The sequence below is a fragment of the Macaca thibetana genome, chromosome 15, assembly GCF_024542745.1.
Source record: "Macaca thibetana thibetana isolate TM-01 chromosome 15, ASM2454274v1, whole genome shotgun sequence".
Classification (NCBI taxonomy): domain Eukaryota; kingdom Metazoa; phylum Chordata; class Mammalia; order Primates; family Cercopithecidae; genus Macaca; species Macaca thibetana.
Window position 1 is genome coordinate 61,120,285 of NC_065592.1, and position 21,588 is coordinate 61,141,872.

The following is a 21,588-nucleotide window of genomic DNA, read 5'->3' on the forward strand; positions in this document are numbered from 1 at the left end:
CAGTGATTAGAACAAAAGACTTCTTTTTACATGAATCTTGGAACATTGAGTGATCTGTGAGTTTGTGAAGGAGAGAGACTGAGAGGATGATTATGAGTCAAGGTGAAGTTTATCAACTGTCAGACTTGCTTAAAGTATTAGAGTTGAGACTTATGCAGGTTTAACCAGAGAAAGAGGGATTAGACTGTTCTGTTTTCCCAGAGTTGGAGGCAAAAGCATAGGGTGATGTCGTCTATGTTCCTGGACCAGGGAAAGAGAGAGCAAAATGAGGTAAAGAGGAAGACGGTGGTGATTCAGCTGAGGAAGGGTGGAAGAGTGCGTGCTGAAAAGCTCTTCTCATTCTCCTGCCAGTACAAGCAGCTGTCTGCTTTTTCAACAATTCTTTGTCTTCTCCAAAAGGACAAAACACATTCTACATAAAGGCGCTTCTGTTAGCAGCTGTGGTGGTGATTTCAAAGGCGGGGGGTCGGGGGAGTGAAAAAAACAAAATTTTCAGGATTCTTTTTCCTCAAATGTGTTGGGCTACTGTGGTAAGGAAAGGAAATGCATTACTAAATCAAGTGGCAACTGGGTCCCTCTGCTGATGGGCACGGTATTAAACGACGTGGCCACTCAGCACGGTGGATGCAGCCTCTGGGGGAGAAAGCGGGTGTGGTGGGGAAGCCCCTTTGCAGTTCCAGTGCTTCATAAGATCTAACTCTACTCAACAGTTTTTCTTAGCGATTACTCCTGTGAGCATTAGGCCTCTTTGGGTTTTAAATAACAGAATACAGTTTGATCTAGCATCTTCAAAAATGTATTAAAATGGTGCAGGAGTATCTCTCCTCACAGGACCCAAAATATAATTATAGAGCTGGGCTTCAGGAAGGAACTGGAAAGTTGTCAAGACTCCCTGCTTCTCCGATAGCTATTCGTTTTCTCTCACTCTACTGATCCCACATACCCTCCACTGCTCCAGTCCACAGGACGAGAAACACGGCCACCGCCGCAGGCTGCCACGCTGACCTGGGCCAGCTGCCTCAGTCCAGACTCCTGGGGCAGGGCTGCCGAGAGGCCTAACTTGGGTCAGGGTAAATTCCTGGTCCAACTAGCTGGAGACATGGGGGAGGTACACGAATGGCTGCTGAGGCTGAGAGCTGCCGTGTGTGCAGGAAACAGTTAAGAGAGAGGGGTCATTTTAAGTTTCAAAAGAGACTCCAGAAAGTGCTGAGAGGGGTCATTTTAAGTTTCAAAAGAGACTCCAGAAAGTGCTAAGAATAGGTGTCAAAACAGTTCCTGACTTTCACATCTCCATAAACACCACTCAATCCCTCCACCCCACCTCGGTGTGCGCAGATGAGGAAGGCCTCCCCATCAGCCAGCATGCTTGAAGTCACTTTCCTGCAAATCCAAGAAGTTTCTCAGCTTGGCAGCCAGCCAGACTCGTGTGGCTGTGTTAGAAGTGATGCTAACCAGGCACAGTCAAGGCTCTTTAAAATACAGCGTGGGCTGGGCGCGGTGGTTCATACCTGTAATCCCAGAACTTTGGGAGGGTAAAGCAGGAGGATCACTTGAGGGCAGGAGTTTAAGACCAGCCCAGGCAACATAGCGAGATGCTCGTCTCTAAAACAAACAAACAAAAACAATTAGCCAGGCATGGTGGTATGTAACTGTAGTGCCAGCCAGGTGGGAGGCTGAGGTGGGAGGATAGCTTGAGCCCAAGAGTTTGAGGCTGCAGTGAGGTTTGATTATGCCACTGCACTCCAGCCTGGGTGACAGAGTAAGACCCTGTCTCTACCAAAACATGTAAAAACATAAAAATAATTGGCCTGGTGTGGTGGCACACTCCTGTAGTCCCAGATACTGGGGAGGCTAAGGCAGGAGGATTGCTTGAGCCCAGGAGTTCAAGGCTACGTGAACCATGATCGAACCACTTCACTCTAGCCTGAGTGACAGAGCAAGATCTTGTCTCAAAAAATAATCATAAAACAAAATAAAGATTGTGGCTGACTCTGCCCCTCAGTGAGCGAAGAGAGTCACCTGAGATGCAGCTGTCCTGGGTGGTTTCAAAGAGAAGGAATCCAGAGAAGGGCAACCTAAGTGCTGAAGACACAGGCCCTGGAGCAAATGGCAGACTTCTGGTCACTGCTCATTACTGGCACCGGCTCAGTAGTGCCTGGTTGGGAAGAGCCTCAGAGGAAGCTGCCCCAGGCTTGCCAGAGTGGGAGATGACAAGGAACGCTCTCCTGGACCAAAAGCAGAGAAACTATCTCAACCCACAGACCCCAAGAAAACAACATGGACAACACCATCCCTGAAAACATCACCCCATGCAGGCAGGACGTCCCATCTTTTTGCCTTTTCTTGTTTAATGCCTCCTTCAGGCAGACAGAATAGTCTGGTTAGGTTCGGGTTTTGACATTAGAATACTGACAGGATAAGTAGTCCGTAAACTGAAGTGCCCTGCAATCTGAGCTGGGTCACCAAAAATCCCATTCTTGGGGCCCCAAATATCTGTCCTTTTCTTAAAAAACACTCTGTAATGTATATTTGTAGGTAGAAGGGTGACGATTGTAGAATGGTAGGTCATGGTCAGTTCCCTACCCACCAGGTGGGACAAAGGTGACAGGGCAGAACAGTGGCTCCCGAACTTGGCGTGCGTACAAATCACTGCAGGGATGTTGAAGGAGATTGCGGGGTCTTCTTTCCAGAGTTCCCAATTCAGTAGGCTGTTGGTGGGGTCCGTAATTTTCATTTTAATGAGTTTACAGATGATGTGGGTGCTGCTGAGAACCACTGGAGCAGAAGATAATGTTAGTTGGTTTCATTTCTTAAAGCATAAAATGTTAGCCAGCTGCAGATAAAGAAGGCTTAAGGGACTGTGTAACAAGTGTGTTCATTCTGTCTTTTGATGTGTCCATCCCTTAGATAGATGTCGTCCTCTGAATTTTCATCCCTTCAGCCTGATTCTGAAAGCAATTTAACCTGATTTTACCTTGATAAAAACAAAACATAGTGGGCCCACAAATCTGTAAGAAAAAGACAACTGGCCCAATAGAAAAATGAGCAAACAATGTGGGCAGGCCTTTCACAGAAGAGGAAACAGAAATTGCCAATCAACCTCTGAAAAGAGGTTCAATCTCACTGGTGATCATGAAGATGTAAATTAAACCCACAATGAAATACCATTTCAGAGCAACCACAATGGCTACAGTTACAAAGTCAGACACTGCTTCATGAGGGTGTGGCAAACAGGTATTTTCATGCACTGCTAGTGGATGGAAATAGGCACAACTTCTTTAGAAAACAATTTGGCACTTCTGGTGAGGTTATGTAAGTCCTCTAGTAATTTAACGCTTATGTAAATAACCTAGAGAAACTCTTGGACCTTTGCTCCAGGAGACAGATAAGACTGTTCAGAGCCACGCAGCTTACAGTAACAAAAGTTGCAATGTTTATTGACAGAAGATGGAGAAACGTGACGTATTCATCAAATGGATGGCAGTCAACAGAAAAACCATATGAACTGCGGCTATAGACATCAACAGGATGAAGCTCAAAAACAATGCTGGCCGGAAGCAACTCACAAAAGGAACATACCATGTGATTCCATTTATGTAGGAAAAAACCTCAGAGTACGTTATTTAGAAGTCCATACAGGATACCGTTGGAGGAGGGAGGAGGTAGATTTGGAGACAAGCACATAGGGATGCAGTGATCAGCTGTCCAGGCTTCCTCAGAGTAAATGGTTAACTAGGATCTGGGACATTCAGTGCTAAAACCAGAACAGTTCTGGACAAACCAGAAGGAGGCAGTCACTCCTTGGACAGGTTCAAAGATACTGGCAATGCTTCAGTTCATTACAGCTGAGATATGAGAACATGGTGGTTTTTTATTTTTGTTTAGTCTTTTAAAATGTATGTATATGTCACATAAACTTTTGTATGTGTGATATATTTTACAAGGTGTAAAAATGTGCAAACTGTTGAAAAAATATACTAAGAAAGATACACCATGACAGAGGATAAAACTAAATCAGTACAACTTTTCTGGAGGGCACTTTGGCAACAATATATTTCAAAAGCCTTAACAACAGGCGTAATCTTTAATCCAGAAAGTTAACTTGCATGATTCAACACACCGGAAAAAAAATCAGATAAGTGAACACAAATGTACACATAGAGGTGTTCATTATTACAGTAGTTATAATATCAAAAAATTAGAAACATGTGAAATGTTCAGCAAAAGGAAATTTTAAAATTAAGGAACATTCATATGGTTTATAACTCTACACCCATGTATTTATTTATTTATTTATTTTATTCTTTTTTTCTATGGCTTTAGGGGTACCAGGGTACTCATGGGTTTTGGTTACATAGATGAATTATATAGAATTCATCTACTACTGGGCGCAACGTATACTCCTCAAGGGACTGGTGCACTGAAATCTGAGACTTCAGCACTCCTCACCAAAGCAGTGTACATTGTACCCAACATGTACTTTTAAACCCTCACCCCCTCCCCCTTCCTTCCCCTGAGTCTCCACTGTCCAATATAACACTCTGTGTGCCCTGTGTACACATAGCTTAGCTCCCCCCATAAGTGAGAACATATGATATTTGGTTTTTCCATTCCTGAGTTATTTCACTTAGAATAATGGCCTCCAGCTCTATTCAAGTTGCTTCAATAGACATTATATTGTTCTTTTAACGGCTGAGTAGTATTCCCTGGTGTATATACACCACATTTTCTTTATCCACTCATCAGTGGATGGGCACTTAGGTTGGTTTGATATCTTTGTAATTGTGAATCGTCTGCACCAATATAAATCACATTAATTTCTAAAATTAAAAGCGTACAAAAAAAGGACTGTGGTTGTTGTCATAAAACATCTTCAGAGGCTGGGCATGGTGGCTCATGCCTGTAATCCCAGCACTTTGGGAGGCCGAGCTAGGTGGATCACCAGAGGTTGGGAGTTCGAGACCAGACTGACCAACAGGGAGAAATCCCATCTCTACCAAAAATACAAAATTAGCCGGGCGTGGTGGCACATGCCAGAATTCCCAGCTACTTGGGAGGCTGGGGCAGGAGAATCACTTAAACCCAGGAGGCAGAGGTTGTGGTGAGCCAAGACTGCACCATTGCCCTCCAGGCTGGACAACAAAAGTAAAACTCCGTCTCAAAAAAATAAACAATAATCAGAGACAAGAAGACTTCTCTTTAGTTTAGGAAAATACTTCAGTGGGCCATTTTCTATATGAAAGGTGGAGATACCCTGGAAATGGTGAGGAAGGAAAACATTGCAGGCAAATAAACTATCTCTGATGGAGAACGTGATAGTAATTTTTCTGCCAACTGACGGTGACCAACAGACCTTTGGAACAGGAACAAAGGAAAGCTGGGAGAAGGGTCTCACCTAAGGGGAAAGATGGACTGTGAGGAATATCCACAGTGGGGAAAAGAGATGTCTAATATTCTGGGGTAAACCCTAACCACCCTTCACCACTCCCAAACTTTGAGGGGAGTGCTCACACTCACAACCACCTTACACCACTGTCACTTGGGAATGAAGGAAGAAGTGCCTGGCCAAAACAATTCAGTTGGAATCTCCTAGGGTGGGGACTAAGCATCACTATTTTCTTTGAAAATCTCCTCAGATATTTCTAATATGCCGCGAGAATGGAGCGCTATTGGACTAGAGTAAAAATAAAAACTCAGGCCAGGCACAGTGGTTCACGCATGTAATTACAGGCAGCGTGGCTCACACTGTAATCCCAGCACTTTGGGAGGCTGAGGCAGGTAGATCACCCGAGGTCAGGAGTTTGAGACCAGCCTGGCCAACATGGTGAAACCCCATCTCTACTAATAAAAAAAAATTACCTGGGTGTGGTGGCACACACCTATAGTCCCAACTACTCGGGAGGCTGAGGCAGGAGAATCGCTGGCACCCGGGAGGCGGAAGTTGCAGTGAGCCGAGATCACACCACTGCACTCTGGCCTGGGTGACAGAGCAAGAATCTGCTTCAGAAAAAAATAAAATAGAATAAAATAAAAAATAAAAGCTCAAATTGATGGGGGCTGGCTGAGCTAAGCCTTATACTAGGTAGTTACTCATTTAAAGTTTCCAACTTGATGAGGTGGATATGATTCCTTCCATTTCACAGATTTGGAAACTGAGACACGTGGAGGCCTAAGTAGTCCAAGAAAACTGAGATGGACTGTGGGTCTTGCAGGCTATGGGAACTGGAGAGGAGCTGGGGGAGCACTGAAGGGAAGGGGGAACAGTGTGGCAGGGCTGGAGTAGGCAGCACACGGTAGGCCAGGGGTACATGAACAGGTGATAAAGACACTCAGGGGCATTCGCGCTGTCACCAGGGACAACTTCACCCCTGGAAATGGGAGACATCCTCTACTTGAGCCCTGTGTGGCAGCCATGTGGCCATGGGGAGCAGGGGTGAAGAAATTGTGCTATTTTTAACTAAAGCTGCAATGGGAGGATTGAGGTCAGTAGAACATCATTGACTCAACCAGAGTTTGGCTTAGACAGCAAAGCTGATACCCTCTCCTGCGGAGAACAATTCTGGGAAACTTGTTTTTATTATTATTATTTTTTCGAGACAGGGTCTTGCTCTATCACCCAGGCTGGAGTACAGTGGTGCAATCTCAGCTCACTGCAACCTCCCCCTCCCAGGTTCAAGTGATTCTCCTCTCTCAGTCTCCTGAGTAGCTGGGATTGCAGGCACCCACCACCATGCTCAGCTAATTTTTTGGATTTTTAGTAGAGATGGTGTTTCGCCATATTGGCCAGGCTGGTCTTGACCTCCTGACCTCAGGTGATCCGCTCGTCTCAGCCTCTCAAAGTGCTGGGATTACAGGCGTCAGCCACTGTGCCCGGCCAATTCTGGGAAACTTTTAAGGTCAGCAAGGGCTAACAAACTTAGGGTATTAAGAACCATTTACAGAGAGAAACTCTTAGCCCCTCACATGACTTTCAAACCTGCCCACTGAAAAGAGCTACAAACAACAGCTAACCTGGTAGCAGTGAGCAGCTCTAGAGCCCAGATTATGGCCTTGAAATACAATTTCTCACCAAACTATAAAAATAAATAAATAAACACAAACAGGGCTTCTTGGAGGAATGGCTGAGTCCAGGTCTGGGCAAAATGAGCCCGGAACAGATATGTGCAAGATGAGCCTGAAACCTATTGCTTTACCAAATAACAATAAAGCTACCGAAGATAACTAGGATTATGTCAGAAAGATTCAAGAAGAAGCCACTTGAAGAGAATTCTAAAATAGCACCTGTTATGGGTTGCATTGGGTTCCTTACAATTTATACACTGGGTCCTAACCCCCAGTGACCTTATTTGGAATAGGGTCATTACAGATGTAATTAGTTAACCTGTGGTCATACCACAATAGGATGAACCCCTAATCCAATATGCCTGGTGTCCTTATAAAAGGGGGAAATTTGGATACAGATATGCACCCAGGAAGAACACCACATGAAAATAAAGGCAGATATCAGGGTAAAGTTTCTATAGCCCAGAGAACACCAGTGATTGCCAGGAAACCACCTGATGTCAGGAGAGAGGCATAGAACAGATTCTTCCTCACAGCCCACAGAAGGAACCAAGCCTGCTGACACCTTGAACTTCTGTCCTTCAGAACTTCAAGACAATGCATTTCTGTTCAAAACAAAAAAAGTGCACTAGGAGAAAGAAAGGTTTCAGATATGCTAAAAATAATTCTACTAATTGCCATCAGTTGGTAAGAAGCACTCAGTGGAAAAGAGGTCTTATGTGTCTGAAGAAGCATAATGAACCCACCCCCTCACCTTTCAGATGCCACATACACGTGTGGCTTAATGGAGACTATTGATAAGGAGGAGGAGGAGGGAATTATCTTCTTCTTCCCACTCTTACCCACCCAGAAGCAATTAGTGAACAGGGAACAAAGAAAGGTACATGCCTTCTTGTTCTAAGACTTAGGAGACTGGAGCCAGGTGAGGGAGAGAGGCACCCTGGGAAATGTTTGCATCCCAAAATGTGACAGAGCCCGGCAGTCCACTGAAAGTGACAAACATTGACTGAGTAGCCAGTGGATTTCCAGGTCTAGGGGAAGTATTCTTCCCGTCCTGAGGAATCTATTTAACTCTTGACCGAGAGAACTGGGAGGATGGGTTGCAAAGTAGCTCTTATTGGGCATCTACTAGATGCTTTGGTACTGGTTGCATACTGTACCAGATACTTTCACACTGTAATTTTAGTTAATCCCCATAGCCATCGGCATTAGGGTTTTCCAGAGAAACAGAACCAATAGAACATGAGACTATTTAGAAAGAGATTTACTGGCCAGGCGCGGTGGCTCACGCCTGTCATCCCAGCACTTTGGGAGGCCAAGGCAGGTGGATCACCTGAGGTCAGGAGTTCAAGATGAGCCTGGCCAACATGGTGAAACCCCATCTTTACTAAAAATACAAAAAATTGGCTGGGCATGGTGGTGAGTACCTGTAATCCCAGCTACTCAGGAGGCTGAGGCAGGAGAATCACTCGAACCCAGGAGGCAGGGGTTGCAGTGAGCTGAGATCATGCCATTGCACTCCAGCCTGGGCAACAAGAGCAAAACAGGAAGGGAAGGGAAGGGAGGGAGGGAGGGAGGAGGAAGGGAGGGAAGGGGGAGGGAAGGAGGGAGGGAGGGAGGAAGGAAGGAAGGAAGGAAGGAAGGAAGGAAGGAAGGAAGGAAGGAAGGAAGGAAGGAAGGAAGGAAGGAAGGAAAAAAAGAGAAGAAGAAGAAGAAAGAAGAAGAAGAAGAAGGAAGAAAGAAGAAGAAAGAAAAGAAGAAGAAAAGAAAAAAGAAGAAGAAGAAGAAGAAGAAGAAGAAGAAAGAAGAAAGAAGAAAGAAGAAGAAGAAAGAAGAAAGAAGAAAGAAGAAGAAGAAGAAGAAGAAGAAAGAAGAAAGAAGAAAGAAGAAAGAAGAAGAAGAAGAAATTGGCTCACACAATTTTGGAGAATGGGCAAGTCCAAAATCTGTGGAGTGGGCTGGGAGCCTAAAGACCCAGAGAGTCTATGCTGCAGTTCCAGTCAAGGCCAACAGACTGGAGACCTAGGCAGTCTCTGATATTGCAGTTTGAGTCTGAAGGCCATCTGCTGTAGAACCAGGAAGAGCTGATGTTGCAGATGTAGTCTGAAGGCATCTGCTAGAGAAGTAGGGGAAAGGTTTCTTTTGCTCTATTTTGGCCTTCCACTGATTGGATGAGGCCTACCCACATTATGGAGGGGAGCCTACTTTACTTAAAGTCTACCAGTTTGGGCATGGTGGCTCATACCTGTAATCCCAGCACTTTGGGAGGTCGAGGCAGGATGATCACTTGGGATCAAGAGTTCAAGACCAGCCTAGGCAACATAGCAAGATCCCAACTCTAAAAAACGAAACAAAAAAGTTAGCCAGGCATGGTGGCATGCACCTGTAATTTCTACTACTTGGGAGGCTGAGGCAGGAGGACTGCTGGAGCCCAGGAGTTCAAGACTGCAGCAAGCGATGATCACCACATTTCACTCCAACCTGGGCAATAGAGTGAGATCCTGTCTCAAAAAAAAAAAAAAAATCCATGACCAGGCATGGTGGCTAACCCCTGTATCCCTAGCACTTTTGGAGGCTGAGGCAGGCGGATCACCTGAGCCCAGGAGTTCAAGACCAACCTGGCCAACGTGGTGAAACCCTGTGTCTACTAAAAATACAAAAATTGACTGGGCATGGTGGCAGGCACCTGTAATCCCAGCTACTGGGGAGGATGAGAATCGCTGGAACCCGGGAGGTGGAGATTTCAATGAGCCGAGATCATGCCATTGCACTCCAGCCTGGGCAAAAACAGCGAAACTCCATCTCAAAAAATATATATATTAACTAATTTAAACCTTAATCTCATCCAGAAATGCCCTTACCTCACTGAAACATCAGAATAATGTTTGACCAAATATCTGGAAACCCCCATCATCCAGCCAATTTGACACATAAAACTAACCATCAGCCCATCTGAAAGTTAGATATCACTCTAATTTTGTATACGAGGAGACTGAGGCTCAGAAGGATTAAGTGACATACCCCATTACATAGCTGATTGGAGGTCAGGCTATGATGAAACCATACTCTTTCTGACTCCAGGAAGTTGGGGGCCAGATACCTATGATTGAATCTCACCTGGAAAGAAAGTGCAGTTCTCCCCCACCTACATTAATAACCCTCCAACTAGTATTCAGTCAGCTAGCAAGTATTTAAGCCCCTACTGTACTCTGAGCTGTCAGGAAAGTAAAATCTTATTTTAGCGTCAAGAGCAAAAAGTCACAAAAGTCTGTAGCGGGTCTTATTTTCTCTCTGGTACAGGTGCTGGGCGGGAGTTGGGGGTGGGAATGGAAAGTTGAGTCACACCAAAAGCGGGCAGCAGCGTGGGGACCAGGACCCAGGTCTGTCACCGCTCCTGCTTTGAGGCCACTTTCCCTCAAAGGTGGGTGACCACGGGGAAGATTAAGAACTCAGGCTCTGGGAGGAGCACTGACATCAAACAATTCCCTTTCATAAGGGGGGCTGCCTGCCGGGGTCCATTGAGAAAGAGGGCAGGCATTCCAAAAGTCACTTCTTTCGGCAGGATGTAGGCAGAAACTACTCCTTTAGATGACCAAAACGGGTCACACGGGTCACAGTCATACAGCAAATGTCCCAGAACCCTACCGCCCACGTTCCCCCACACCACGACACTTGATCTGGTGCCTCGAGTATGGTTGTAAGTGTGAGTTTCACCCCCGCAGGAAGCCAACTTCTCCCTCCAACGCAGCCTCCAGGTTTGTCCCCAGACCTGCCAACTGGTGTGGCCTCCTTCCTTTTGGTGGGCTGCAGGACCACTGGTGACACCTAGTGACCAAGGTGGCAGGAGCAGCCGAGAACCAGAATTCCTGATTTTCTCTCCTGAAGATGAGAGTAACGACACTGTCCCCCAGGACCAAGGAAGCCCCCAGGGAGGGGGTGTGTGAGATTTTCCAGGACGGAGATCCCCCAGGGTGAGAGAAGAAAGTGAGGCATGATAAGGGCTCATGACACCCTCATCATAAGTCATGTGGTTTGAACATTAAAAGGAATGTGACTGGCCGGGCGCGGTGGCTCAAGCCTGTAATCCCAGCACTTTGGGAGGCCAAGACGGGCGGATCACGAGGTCAGGAGATCGAGACCATCCTGGCTAACACGGTGAAACCCCGTCTCTACTAAAAAATACGAAAAACTAGACGGGCGTGGTGGCGGGCGCCTGTAGTCCCAGCTACTCGGGAGGCTGAGGCAAGAGAATGGCGAGAACCCGGGAGGCGGAGCTTGCAGTGAGCTGAGATCCGGCCACTGCACTCCAGCCTGGGCGACAGAGCAAGACCCCGTCTCAAAAAAAAAAAAAAAAAAGGAATGTGACCTCATTTCTTATTCTAAGCTGATCAAGGGGCACCTATGTTAGAAAGCACTGAGAGGCTCTTGGCCTTTTCTTGATTCCAGTCCCCCAGAAAGGGCCAAGAGAAGACTTCCAGGGTCTAACCCCTATCTGAGGCCCCCTTTGCAGCCCTCTCCTCTCAGCCACACACCACTGTCCCATCCACCCAGCTCCATAGCCATGAATCATATGTGGCTATCTAAATTAAATTAATTAAAATTACGTTGAAAACTCAGCTCTTCAGGCACACCAGCCACACTTCAAGTGCTCAGCAGCCACAAGTAACTAGTGGCAGCACACATTATAGAACATTTTCATCACCACAGAAAGTTCTCATAGACAACGCTGGTCTGTAGGCTAGAAATTTCTTTCCAGGCATCTTAAGATTTTTTTTTTAATCAAAGTTCTCTTTGGAAAGAAGAAAAGGCAGAAATCGGGGTGGAGCTGTCATCTTGGTATACTGTGCTTGGAAGCACAGGCTGACAGAGAACGAATTGACGCAAATTTGGCTTGAACTGGGTTTTTCCAGATGCCACTTTACCGTGTGTCTCTCCCAAGAACAGGAGCCGTGTGGGCGTGTGTGTTTCAGGCTGCGTTTGGCACTGGAGGTTAAAACAGGGCGTTCTCTTCCTTCTTGCTTTCTCTTCAAGAGAAATAACTTTTTCCTCAAACTTATGATAAAGAAGACACTTGGTAAAAATGTTTGGGAACCTCTGGTTTGGGCTAAATGAAGGCTCTTTGGAGACACACACTAGCCAGATTCTAAGGCATAAAAGAAGTCTTGGACGCCAGGGGACACTGGACTGGCCACCAAGATGAATCATCCCATGGGGTCTCTTGGTACCTCATTCATTCACTCATTCAACCAGCATTTACCAAGCGCCCGCTACGTTCCAGGCACTATTCTAAGCTACAGAGATACATCTGTAAGCTGAACAAAGACCTTCCCTCATGAAACTTACCCACAAGAATGGAAGAATCTGACCTACAGTATAAATAATGGTGTCACATCAGTATCATGGATCCAGGCCAGCCATACACTGATGATAACAATAGCTGCCTCGCTTTGAATTCCATAATCCCACCACTATTCTGTACCAAGCACGGTGCGCTCCTCTCTCAGTGGATGGTCATAGTCCTCACAGCTACCATAGTAAGTCTCAGTTCTATCATTAGTCTCATCTTCCATTTGTGCAAACACAGAAAGGCCAAGCAAGTAGCTTAAAATCATACCACTGTACAGGCGTGCACCAGTGCTCCAACCCTGGTCTCACTCATGCCATATGGTAGAGGGAAAGCATACACTGTCAAATATTCAGGGATTCTAGAATGTTGCAAATAGAAGAATGAACAAGACATACCCAGTGGTAAAGACAGATACAGTGTGATGTACCTCATGGTCAATAGAAAATAGAAGTCACTATCGAAACAGAGGAAGGGCATATAAACCAGCCTCCAGGGATGTGACCAGGGTGTTATCAGGGAATGCTTCCTGGAGGAGGTGATACATAAATGAAGTCCTAAGGGAAAAATAGAAGTACAAGTGTTGAAAATGTGGGGAGGGAAGAAGGTATGCTGGGCAAAGGGAACAGAAGGGCCTAGGCCTAGAGGGAAGCAGGTATTCAGTGTGGGTGGTGTACAGTTTGGAAGAAGAAGAAAAGGGCCCAGTGATGGATTTTACAACCTTCTCAGAAGTATTCACTTGACTTGGAAGGTTTGGGGCAGTCATCAAACAATGCTGCGAATGAAAGCATGGTTAAAAAAAAAAAATGCTCCTTAGTATCTACATCAGGAAGGTCGCTTGTCACCAGCTTGAGATGGTGGCAAGAGCGCCATGAATATCCACCTTAGCCGGGCGCGGTGGCTCACGCCTGTAATCCCAGCACTTTGGAAGGTCGAGGCGGGCAGATCAAAAGGTCAGGAGATCGAGACCACGGTGAAACCCCATCTCTACTAAAAATACAAAAAATTAGCCGAGCGCGGTGGCGGGTGCCTGTAGTCCCAGCTACTTGGGAGGCTGAGGCAGGAGAATGGCGTGAACCCGGGAGGCGGAGCTTGCAGTGAGCCGAGATCACGCCACTGCACTCCAGCCAGAGGGACAGAGCAAGACTCCGTCTCAAAAAAAAAAAAAAAAAAAAGAATATCCACCTTAGGCTTTTACACACAGCCCTTTGTAGTTTACAAAGCAATTTCATGTGCCCAAACTCCTAAAGCTGTTAAATGGCAGCGCCAGTCCTCTGCAAGCTCAGATCAGGGCTCCAGCCTCTATTCCACAGCCAGCCTGCCAGACCCAGTGGTTGGTTGGCTGACGGTCCTGGGAAAAACTAAAAGCAGAGAGTTTCCATTGCAGATGACTTTGAAAGGACCTGGGGATGCCATCCTGGTCTCCAGGCTGAGGCAGTGAGTCTGGAATCAAGAAATGCTCTGGTTAATACTTCTACAGGCTAGCCTCAAATTCCTAGCCTCAAGTGATCCTCCTACCACGGCCTCCCAAAGTGCTGGGATTATAAGCGTGAACCATAGTGCCTGGCCAAGAGAAGATTCTTGACCAAAGTCTGTACTAAAAGCCCTGGCCAACATCTCACTGAAACTTATGAGAGACTCTGAGGCAGAACTGCCCAGCCAAGCTGCTCCCAAATTCCTGACCCAGAGAAACTGAGAGACTGTTTATTTTTCTTTCAAGCCACTAAGTTTCAGGGTCATTTATTAAGCAGCCACTCATCTAGTTTATAGTGTGTGCCCTCCAGGGGGACTGCATTTTAATGGGGGACTCAGAGAGGCTGCCCATGGAGCAGAAAAAGCCCTAGGCTGGAAGTCAGGAGACCTGGGCCTGGTCTTACTTCTACCTCATAAAAGCTGCGTAGCCCTGGAAGACATGCTTCAGGGCTCTGAATGTCAGTGTTCTCATCGTAAACACTTTTTTAACGGAAGGGGCAGGTGTTGAACTAGATATCCTCTCGGATCTCTTCCAACTTTCATTTTCTAACTGTTGGAAGAGAGAAACTGGGAGCAGAGCACAGCACTCCCGGCCAGGCCAGCAGCTACTTTCTCCCCAGCTCGCAGGCGGAAGCCAAGGCCACGGGAGGAAAGGAGGCCCCTGGCCCTTTCCTTGATTGAACCCAGGTTCTCCACTCCCGGAGTCGGCCTGTGACCCTTTCAATCTGGTGGGTGGAAGTCTCCAAGAAGACGATGTACAAGTCACAATCCAAGCCCTCTGGAAAAGACTGAGGCTTAACCCATAAGCAGCAATGGAAAACGAAAGCTACAATCTCTAAATCAGTGGTTCTCAACCAAGGACAGCTCCCGGCTCGCAAGCAAGGACAGCTCCTGGCTCTCCTGGCCGGACATCTGACATTTGACAACGTTTGCGACACTTTGGGTTGTCACAACTGGAAGTGTAGGTGCTACTGGCATTATACTGCTGTGCTCCTTCGCTCGCTCACTCTCATCCACACCCATATACCCACTCATACCCCAAGACACTTGTCTCTGTGGATGCTTGCCCCAGTTTCTCAGCAGCTCTGGTGGATCTGGGGTTAGGGATCTAGACTGCCAAGGGGGCAACCAAACTGAAACCTGGAGTGGAGTCACCTAGAGGCAGAACCTGGTTTTGTGGGTCTGAAACATACATACTTTCAGGGAATCTCATATAGATATATGCATGAACACAGCCTTGGGGTGGCAGAAGCGTTAGCGTTATCAGCTTTGGGGAAATCCATTCTCTGGAACCTTGGCTTTAAGGAGCTCCCGCAAAGCGCAGAGCTTTCTTCTGGGGGCGCGTTTCTGCAGCCCGGAGTCAGCACGGTCCGCTCGCCCGGAAACATCCCCGGCGGCGAGTACAGGCAGTACTCTCCTGCCTGTGTGGGAGGCAAAAGCCGCCCTGGCTGCCCACGCCGCAGCCCTGTGCCCTGCGCCCGCCAGCCCCCAGTCCCACAGTGACGCGCCTCCTACTCCCACAGCCCCGAGCCCCGCAGCCCCGCGCGCCTCAGCCCGCAGCGCTCTCGCCCGGCAGCACTGCCCCCTGGTGGGCGCCCCGAGCAGCGCCCGCCCGCTCCTCCGACACCCAGGCTGAGCTGCTCCCAGCCAGCTCCAGACACTGCACCCACCGGGCTCCGCTCCACACGCCCGCATCTCCCAACTGCCAGCCTTAGGACCAAGCAGAAGTGCATCCCTGACCTTCCTGTGGTCCCAGCGCACAATGGCCAAGACACCACAATCACAATGTATCTTGCAGGTCATAGCTCCCCTTTCTGGTATTTTCAACTCATGGGTATGGCTCCTGCTGGCCTCCTTCACGCTTGCTCTGCACAAAAATACACACACACTCACACGATCACACTTGCGCGCGCGCGCACACACACACACACTCCTCAGTACTACTGACATCCAACCAGGTGCCGTGGACAGAAGAGCCATCATCTGCCCAGCGGTCTGGCACCCTGGAGACCTTTCCCCTGGCCTAGTTCTCCCGGCTCCTCAGGTCTCAGTTTGGACGCCCCATTCCAATCCAGGAAGCCTTCCTCACCCGGGCAAGGTATTCTCACCACACCCCAAACCTCTTTTGCTCTAAGGCAAGGTGCCACATCCCAGGCCGCAGACCAGTACCCGTTTGTGGCCTGTTAGGAACCGGGCTGCACAGACGGAGGTGAGCCATGGGGCGAGGACGAGCATGACCGCCTGAGCTCCGCCTCCTGTCAGATCAGCAGTGGCATCCGATTCTCATAGGAGCGTGAACTCTGTTGTAAACTGCTTATGGGAGGGATCTAGGCTGCGTGTTCCTTATGAGAATCTAATGCCTGATGATCTGTCTCTGTCTCCTATCATCCCCAGATGTGACCATCTAGTTGCAGGAAAACAAGCTCAGGGCTCCCACTGATTCTACATTACGGTGACTTGTAATTATTTCATTATATATTACAATGTAATAATTATTATTATTCTTACATTACAATAATTATTTCATTATACATTACAATGTAATAATAATAGAAATAAAGTGCACAATAAATGTAATGAGCTTGAACCATCTGAAACCATTCTCCACCCCACACCTCCAGCCCTTTCCAGTCTGTGGAAAAAAGTGTCTTCCATGAAACTGGTCCCTGGTGCCAAAAAGTTGGGCGATCGCTGCTCTACAGATTGATTGGTTGATAAATTGATGTTTGGATTCAGTCTCCCAGGCCCTGGGTTTGTCTCTGGGAATACAAAGATGAGGAGGCCATGTGGTGCAGGCAGGGAGATGCCAGACTGGATGGCCTTATCCCTCCAGACATCCTAAGATTTGGGAAGGGAACAGGTTTTCTTCCAAGTGAACCCCCAGGCCAGCTTCCTAAAACCCCCTCCTTCCTAGTTCAGCCCACATCACTCTCCTCCTTAGTGCTGCCTCCCTTCACTGCTTCTCGGGGTATTTTCCACAGCTGGTTGTAGATAGGGTACCCCTCCCTGCCTCGGAGGGAGAGCATGAAAAGGTATTACAGGAAATTTCACCAGGGACCATGGGAGAGAAAGAGGAAACCCTGGGTACATGTGTGCCAGCACGTGTCAGTGTGCACGTATGTGTGCATGCAAGGTGAATGCACACACGCGGGGGAGTCTAGAGGTTCCACAACACTAAATCCATTCTGGCGGTTTTAGCTAAAAGTGGGGAGGGGATTCCACATGCTTGGCACATGACAGTGTAGTGGTTCAAATAATGTTTCCCCAAAATTCACCTTCACCCAGAATCTCAGAATGTGACCTTATTTGGGAATGGGGTCTTTGCAGATGTCATTAGTTAAGGTCATACTGGATTAGGGTGGACCCTAAATTCAATGACTGATGTCTTTATATAAGATAAAGGAGAAACTTAGACACAAGGTCACAGGGACACAAGGAAGAAGCCCCGTGACAATGGAGGGAGAGACACAGAGCAGATTCTCGCTCAGAGTCTCCAAAAGGAGCCAACCCTGCCCACACCTTGATTGTGGACTTCTGGCCTCCTGAACAGTGACAGAATAAATTTCTGATGTTTCAGGCCACTAAGTTTTGAGCTCATCTGTTACACAGCAATGGAGACAGGCCCAAAGGCCATGTGAAAGATCAGGAAGAACACACAAAGCTCTGAGAGACTCGAGTGAAGGGAATGAGGGGGAGATGCTCAAAACCAGAAAGACTGGCAAGGAAGGCAGGGACCAGATCGTGGAGGAGACTTCAGATCACACTCAGGGTCTCCAATAAGGTTTGCTTTGTTCTAGGAGCAATGGGGAGGAGCTGGTGGGACCTGAACAGGAAGGACACTGTCAGATTTCACTCTAGAAAGACAGCTCTGGCTCCAGCAGGAGGACAGATGGGCAATAGATGGTGGCACCTTCTCCAGGATAAGGAGAAATGGATGGATTTGAGACATTGGAGAAGTGGAATTAAGAGGATTTATATACTATTAGATTGGATATGGGTTGGGCACAGCGGCTCATACCTATAATTCCGGCACTTTGGGAGGATCACTTGAGCCAAAGAGTTTGAGACCAGCCTGGGCAACATAAAGAGACAAAATTTAAAAATTAGCAAGGCATGGTGACACATGACTGTGGTCTCAGTGACTCAGGAGGCTGAGGCAGGAGGGATCCCTTGAGCCCGGGAGATGGAGGCTGCCTTGAACTATGATTGCACCACTGCACCCAGCCTGAGTGACAGAGCAAGACCCTGTCTCAAAATAGATCGGATATAGACAACTGAGGGAGGTGGGGACTGCCTCTGCCAACTGAATGGAAAGTGACACCACTCACTGAGAAAGTGGACAAGGCCCAGATTTAAAAGAGGTATAAGTACAGGCAAATGTAAGGTGTCTATGGGCATCCAATAGAGATGGCCAGGAAATAATGAGACTTGCAGACCTGTCACTAAGGAGAGATAGCTTGTGGCTCCTCACTATGGCCATGGGACTGTTAAGCAGTAGATTGTTTTGATTACTATCTGCCGTTTACAAAAATCTGAGGATGCTCAAGTCCAGGATATAAAATCATGCAGTAATTGTATATAACCTATGCACATTCTCCCCCCACCCTTTTTTTTTTTTTTTTTTTTTTTTTTTTTTTCTGAGACAGAGCCTTGCTCTGTCACCCAGGCTGGAGTGCAGTGGCACGATCTCCGTTCACTGCAACCTCCACCTTCTGGGTTCAAGCAATTATCCTGCCTCAGCCTCCTGAGTAGCTGGAACTACAGGCGTGCGCCACCACGCCAGGCTAAGTTTTGTATTCTTAGTAGAGACGGGGTTTCACCATGTTGGCCAGGCTGGTCTCCAACTCTTGACCTCAAGTGGTTCGCCCACCTCAGCCTTCCAAAATGCTGGGATTACAGGAGCCAGCCACCGCTCCCAGCCCTTCCCTATACTTTAAAGCATCTCTACATTAGTTGTAATAACTATTACAACGTAAAGGCTACATACATAGTTGTTATATTGTATTGCTTACAGAATGACAAGAAAAAATACTTTCCGCCGCCGCCGTCCCCAAAAGCCGCCAGGACCCTCGCGCTGTCGCCGCCGCGGCCCAGATCCCCGCACCTGCCGGGGGAGACCTTCAGGCAGGGCTGCACCTTCGAACAAAGGGTAGATGTCCGACTTATTCGAGAGCAGCATCCAGCCAAAATCCCGGTGATAACAGAACGATACAAGGGTGAGAAGCAGCTTCCTGTCCTGGATAAAACGAAGTACCTTGTACCTGACGTTCGAGACGTCAATGAGAGTGAGCTCATCAAGATAATTAGAAGGCGCTTACAGCTCAATGCTAATCAAGCCTTCCTCCTGGTGGTGAGCGGACACAGCGTGGTGAGCGTCTTCATGGTCTCAGAGGTGTATGAGAGTGAGGATGAAGATGGATTCCTGTACATGGTCTATGTCTCCCAGGAGACGTTTGGGATGAAATTGTCAGTATAAAACTAGAAAAATGCATCTATTCTAGAATTTTTTAAAACCTTTACCAAGGCAAAAAAAAAAAAGGGATGTTGCCAACTGAGATCGATCAGTTCATCTAATCACAGATCATCAAACAGTACTGTTCCCACCTACGAGTGTTAGAAGTTGTGTTTGTATTTCAAGCAGAAAAACTGAGCTCCAAGTGAACTCCGTTTTGGAAACTGTATTATTTAATGTAGCCCAGCTTGTTTTCAAATTTTAAAAGTTTAAAAATAAAATACTTTGTGTTCTAAGTTGCCAATGAAATAGACCTTCAAGTTATTTTAATGCTGTATTCTCACTAATAGGAACTTGCAATTCCAGCAGTAATTTAAAGGCTTTCAGAGAGACCCTGAGTCTTCTCTTCAGGTTCACAGAACCCGCCGCCTTTTCGGGTAGTTTTCTACTTAGCTGGAGAGATCTCCGTAAGAGGATCTGTAGGCCTGAGTTGTGAAGCATAATCCCTGCAAAACGCATTTGCTGTAATAGTTGGCGCAAACGCAGGGTAAACGGGGTGTGTGTAAGAAAACAGCCCTGACTGTAAACGCTGCTCGAGGCTCCTGACTCCTAACAGAGCTATACCCAAAGTCCACACTCTTGCAGGGGTAGACATTTCTTATTTGGTTTGTTCTCTAGATAGTTACACACACAAAGACACCACTCAAAAGGAAACTTGAATAATTTATAATTTTGGTCCAGTTTCTTAAAAGACCCCAGAGGAAGAGTGGCACTTCTTCTGTTTCAGGTTTTGTCTGAGTTCAAACTAGTGCCTGTGTTGGTGCAGAAAGAAGCAGTGTAGCCGTGTCATTCTTTAGGACAGTGGTAGAAACCACAGAATAGTATAACTAAAAGCATTAAAATTCAGACACACTCCCTTCTACCTTTTGGCTTAAAGCTATGGATGATCCATGTTTTTCTTTTTGTTTTTTTAATGTTAAATGTGTAACTCAATATTATTGAAAAGGTTCCCACATTTTTAACAGTAGTTCAGTTATCACTGTTAGGTCAAACAGCCATCAGAATTCCCCTGCACTGAATGCATGTCAGCTGTGGAGAAAACAGAAAAAGGAGCCATGCACTCTTTACAAATACTATTGTCAAGAGTTAAACCTCTTCAGGTTCAACCTATGATAAAAGACCAGTGCTTCCCACTGCCTGCATGGGGTTCACTATTTACAGTTTTCTTGGGAGTATCACAGGAAGATCACAGTTACACCACTTTAGACTGTACGTGTAGCAGGTCACAACTTACCCTCGTGTGTTCAGATGTGTATGGAATACCTGTATACGTTAGTGAAAGCTATTTACTGTAACAGGGGAAGTCCAGATTCCTTGCATCTGAGCCCTGTACTGATCGTTAAAGGAGTTCCTATCATCTGCTCTCCCCGCTGCATGTGTCTGTCCACTTGGCTAGCTTTTAGTATGTATATGTTTACATCATGTAAATTCTTAACCGGCCTGTCTCGTTTAGACTGTATACATCATATCTGACATTATTGTAACTACTGTGTGATCAGTAAGATTCCTCTAAGAAATACTGCTTTTTAAAAAAATAAATAACATGCTGAGGGGTGACCTATAGCCCATGTTAGTTTGTAGGATCTTTAAAACAAGTACATTTTTAATGAACTAAGTGGAATAAAGGCACAATTAAAAACTAAAAAAAATACTTTCTACATATTCAGTACTGAATTTTTTAAGTGTTTTTTATCTAAGGCTGGTTGAATTCACAGGTATACAACCCATGCATATGAAAGGCCAACGGTATTTTATCCCATTATTTGTACTAATAGGACACTTTTGAAACTGATAATTCCAATTTGATGCCCACCTACATGAAAACCTTTAACTCATTTGCATTAAATCCTTTGTGGAAAGAGAATTAAACCTGAGAGTCAAAAGTCCTGGGTTCCCATCCTTGCAATAGCAGTGGTCAAACTACATTTCCAAGCCTCAGCTGTATCATATCCAAAACAGGAATAATGGTAATGCCAGCCTCGCAAAGTAGCTGAGAAGAGTAAATGAGACCACTTACGTGAAAGATAACTTATGTGATGGGCTGTCAAATAAGGTTTGCTTGTAAGAAAATTCCTAGGGAGTCTACCAATTATTTCACCAGACTGAAATTCCGTATTATATGTGGCTCGTGGTTTATCAGTTAAAGCTTACAATTCTCAAGTCCCAGCTCCTCCCTGGTGAAAACTCAACCAGTGTC

At 46.6% G+C, this 21,588-nt stretch overlaps 1 protein-coding gene across 1 annotated transcript; it reads left to right on the top strand.

The window, feature by feature from the left end:
* The first annotated feature begins 16,938 nt into the window (after positions 1 to 16,938).
* Positions 16,939 to 19,355, top strand: LOC126937293 (microtubule-associated proteins 1A/1B light chain 3B). The gene is made up of 2 exons (XM_050760700.1): positions 16,939 to 16,995; positions 18,894 to 19,355. Exons 1-2 carry the CDS (start codon positions 16,939 to 16,941, stop codon positions 19,353 to 19,355), a joined length of 519 nt encoding a protein of 172 aa, XP_050616657.1.
* The last annotated feature ends 2,233 nt before the right edge of the window (positions 19,356 to 21,588 follow it).

Excerpts from the sequence above, each read along its gene's own strand:
- LOC126937293 (XM_050760700.1), top strand. The coding sequence starts at position 16,939 with ATGGGAGAGAAAGAGGAAACCCTGGGTACATGTGTGCCAGCACGTGTC. Across the intron at positions 16,996-18,893 it reads CAGCACGTGTCAGTGTGCAC|AATGACAAGAAAAAATACTT; the intron begins GTATGTGTGCAT and ends TATTGCTTACAG.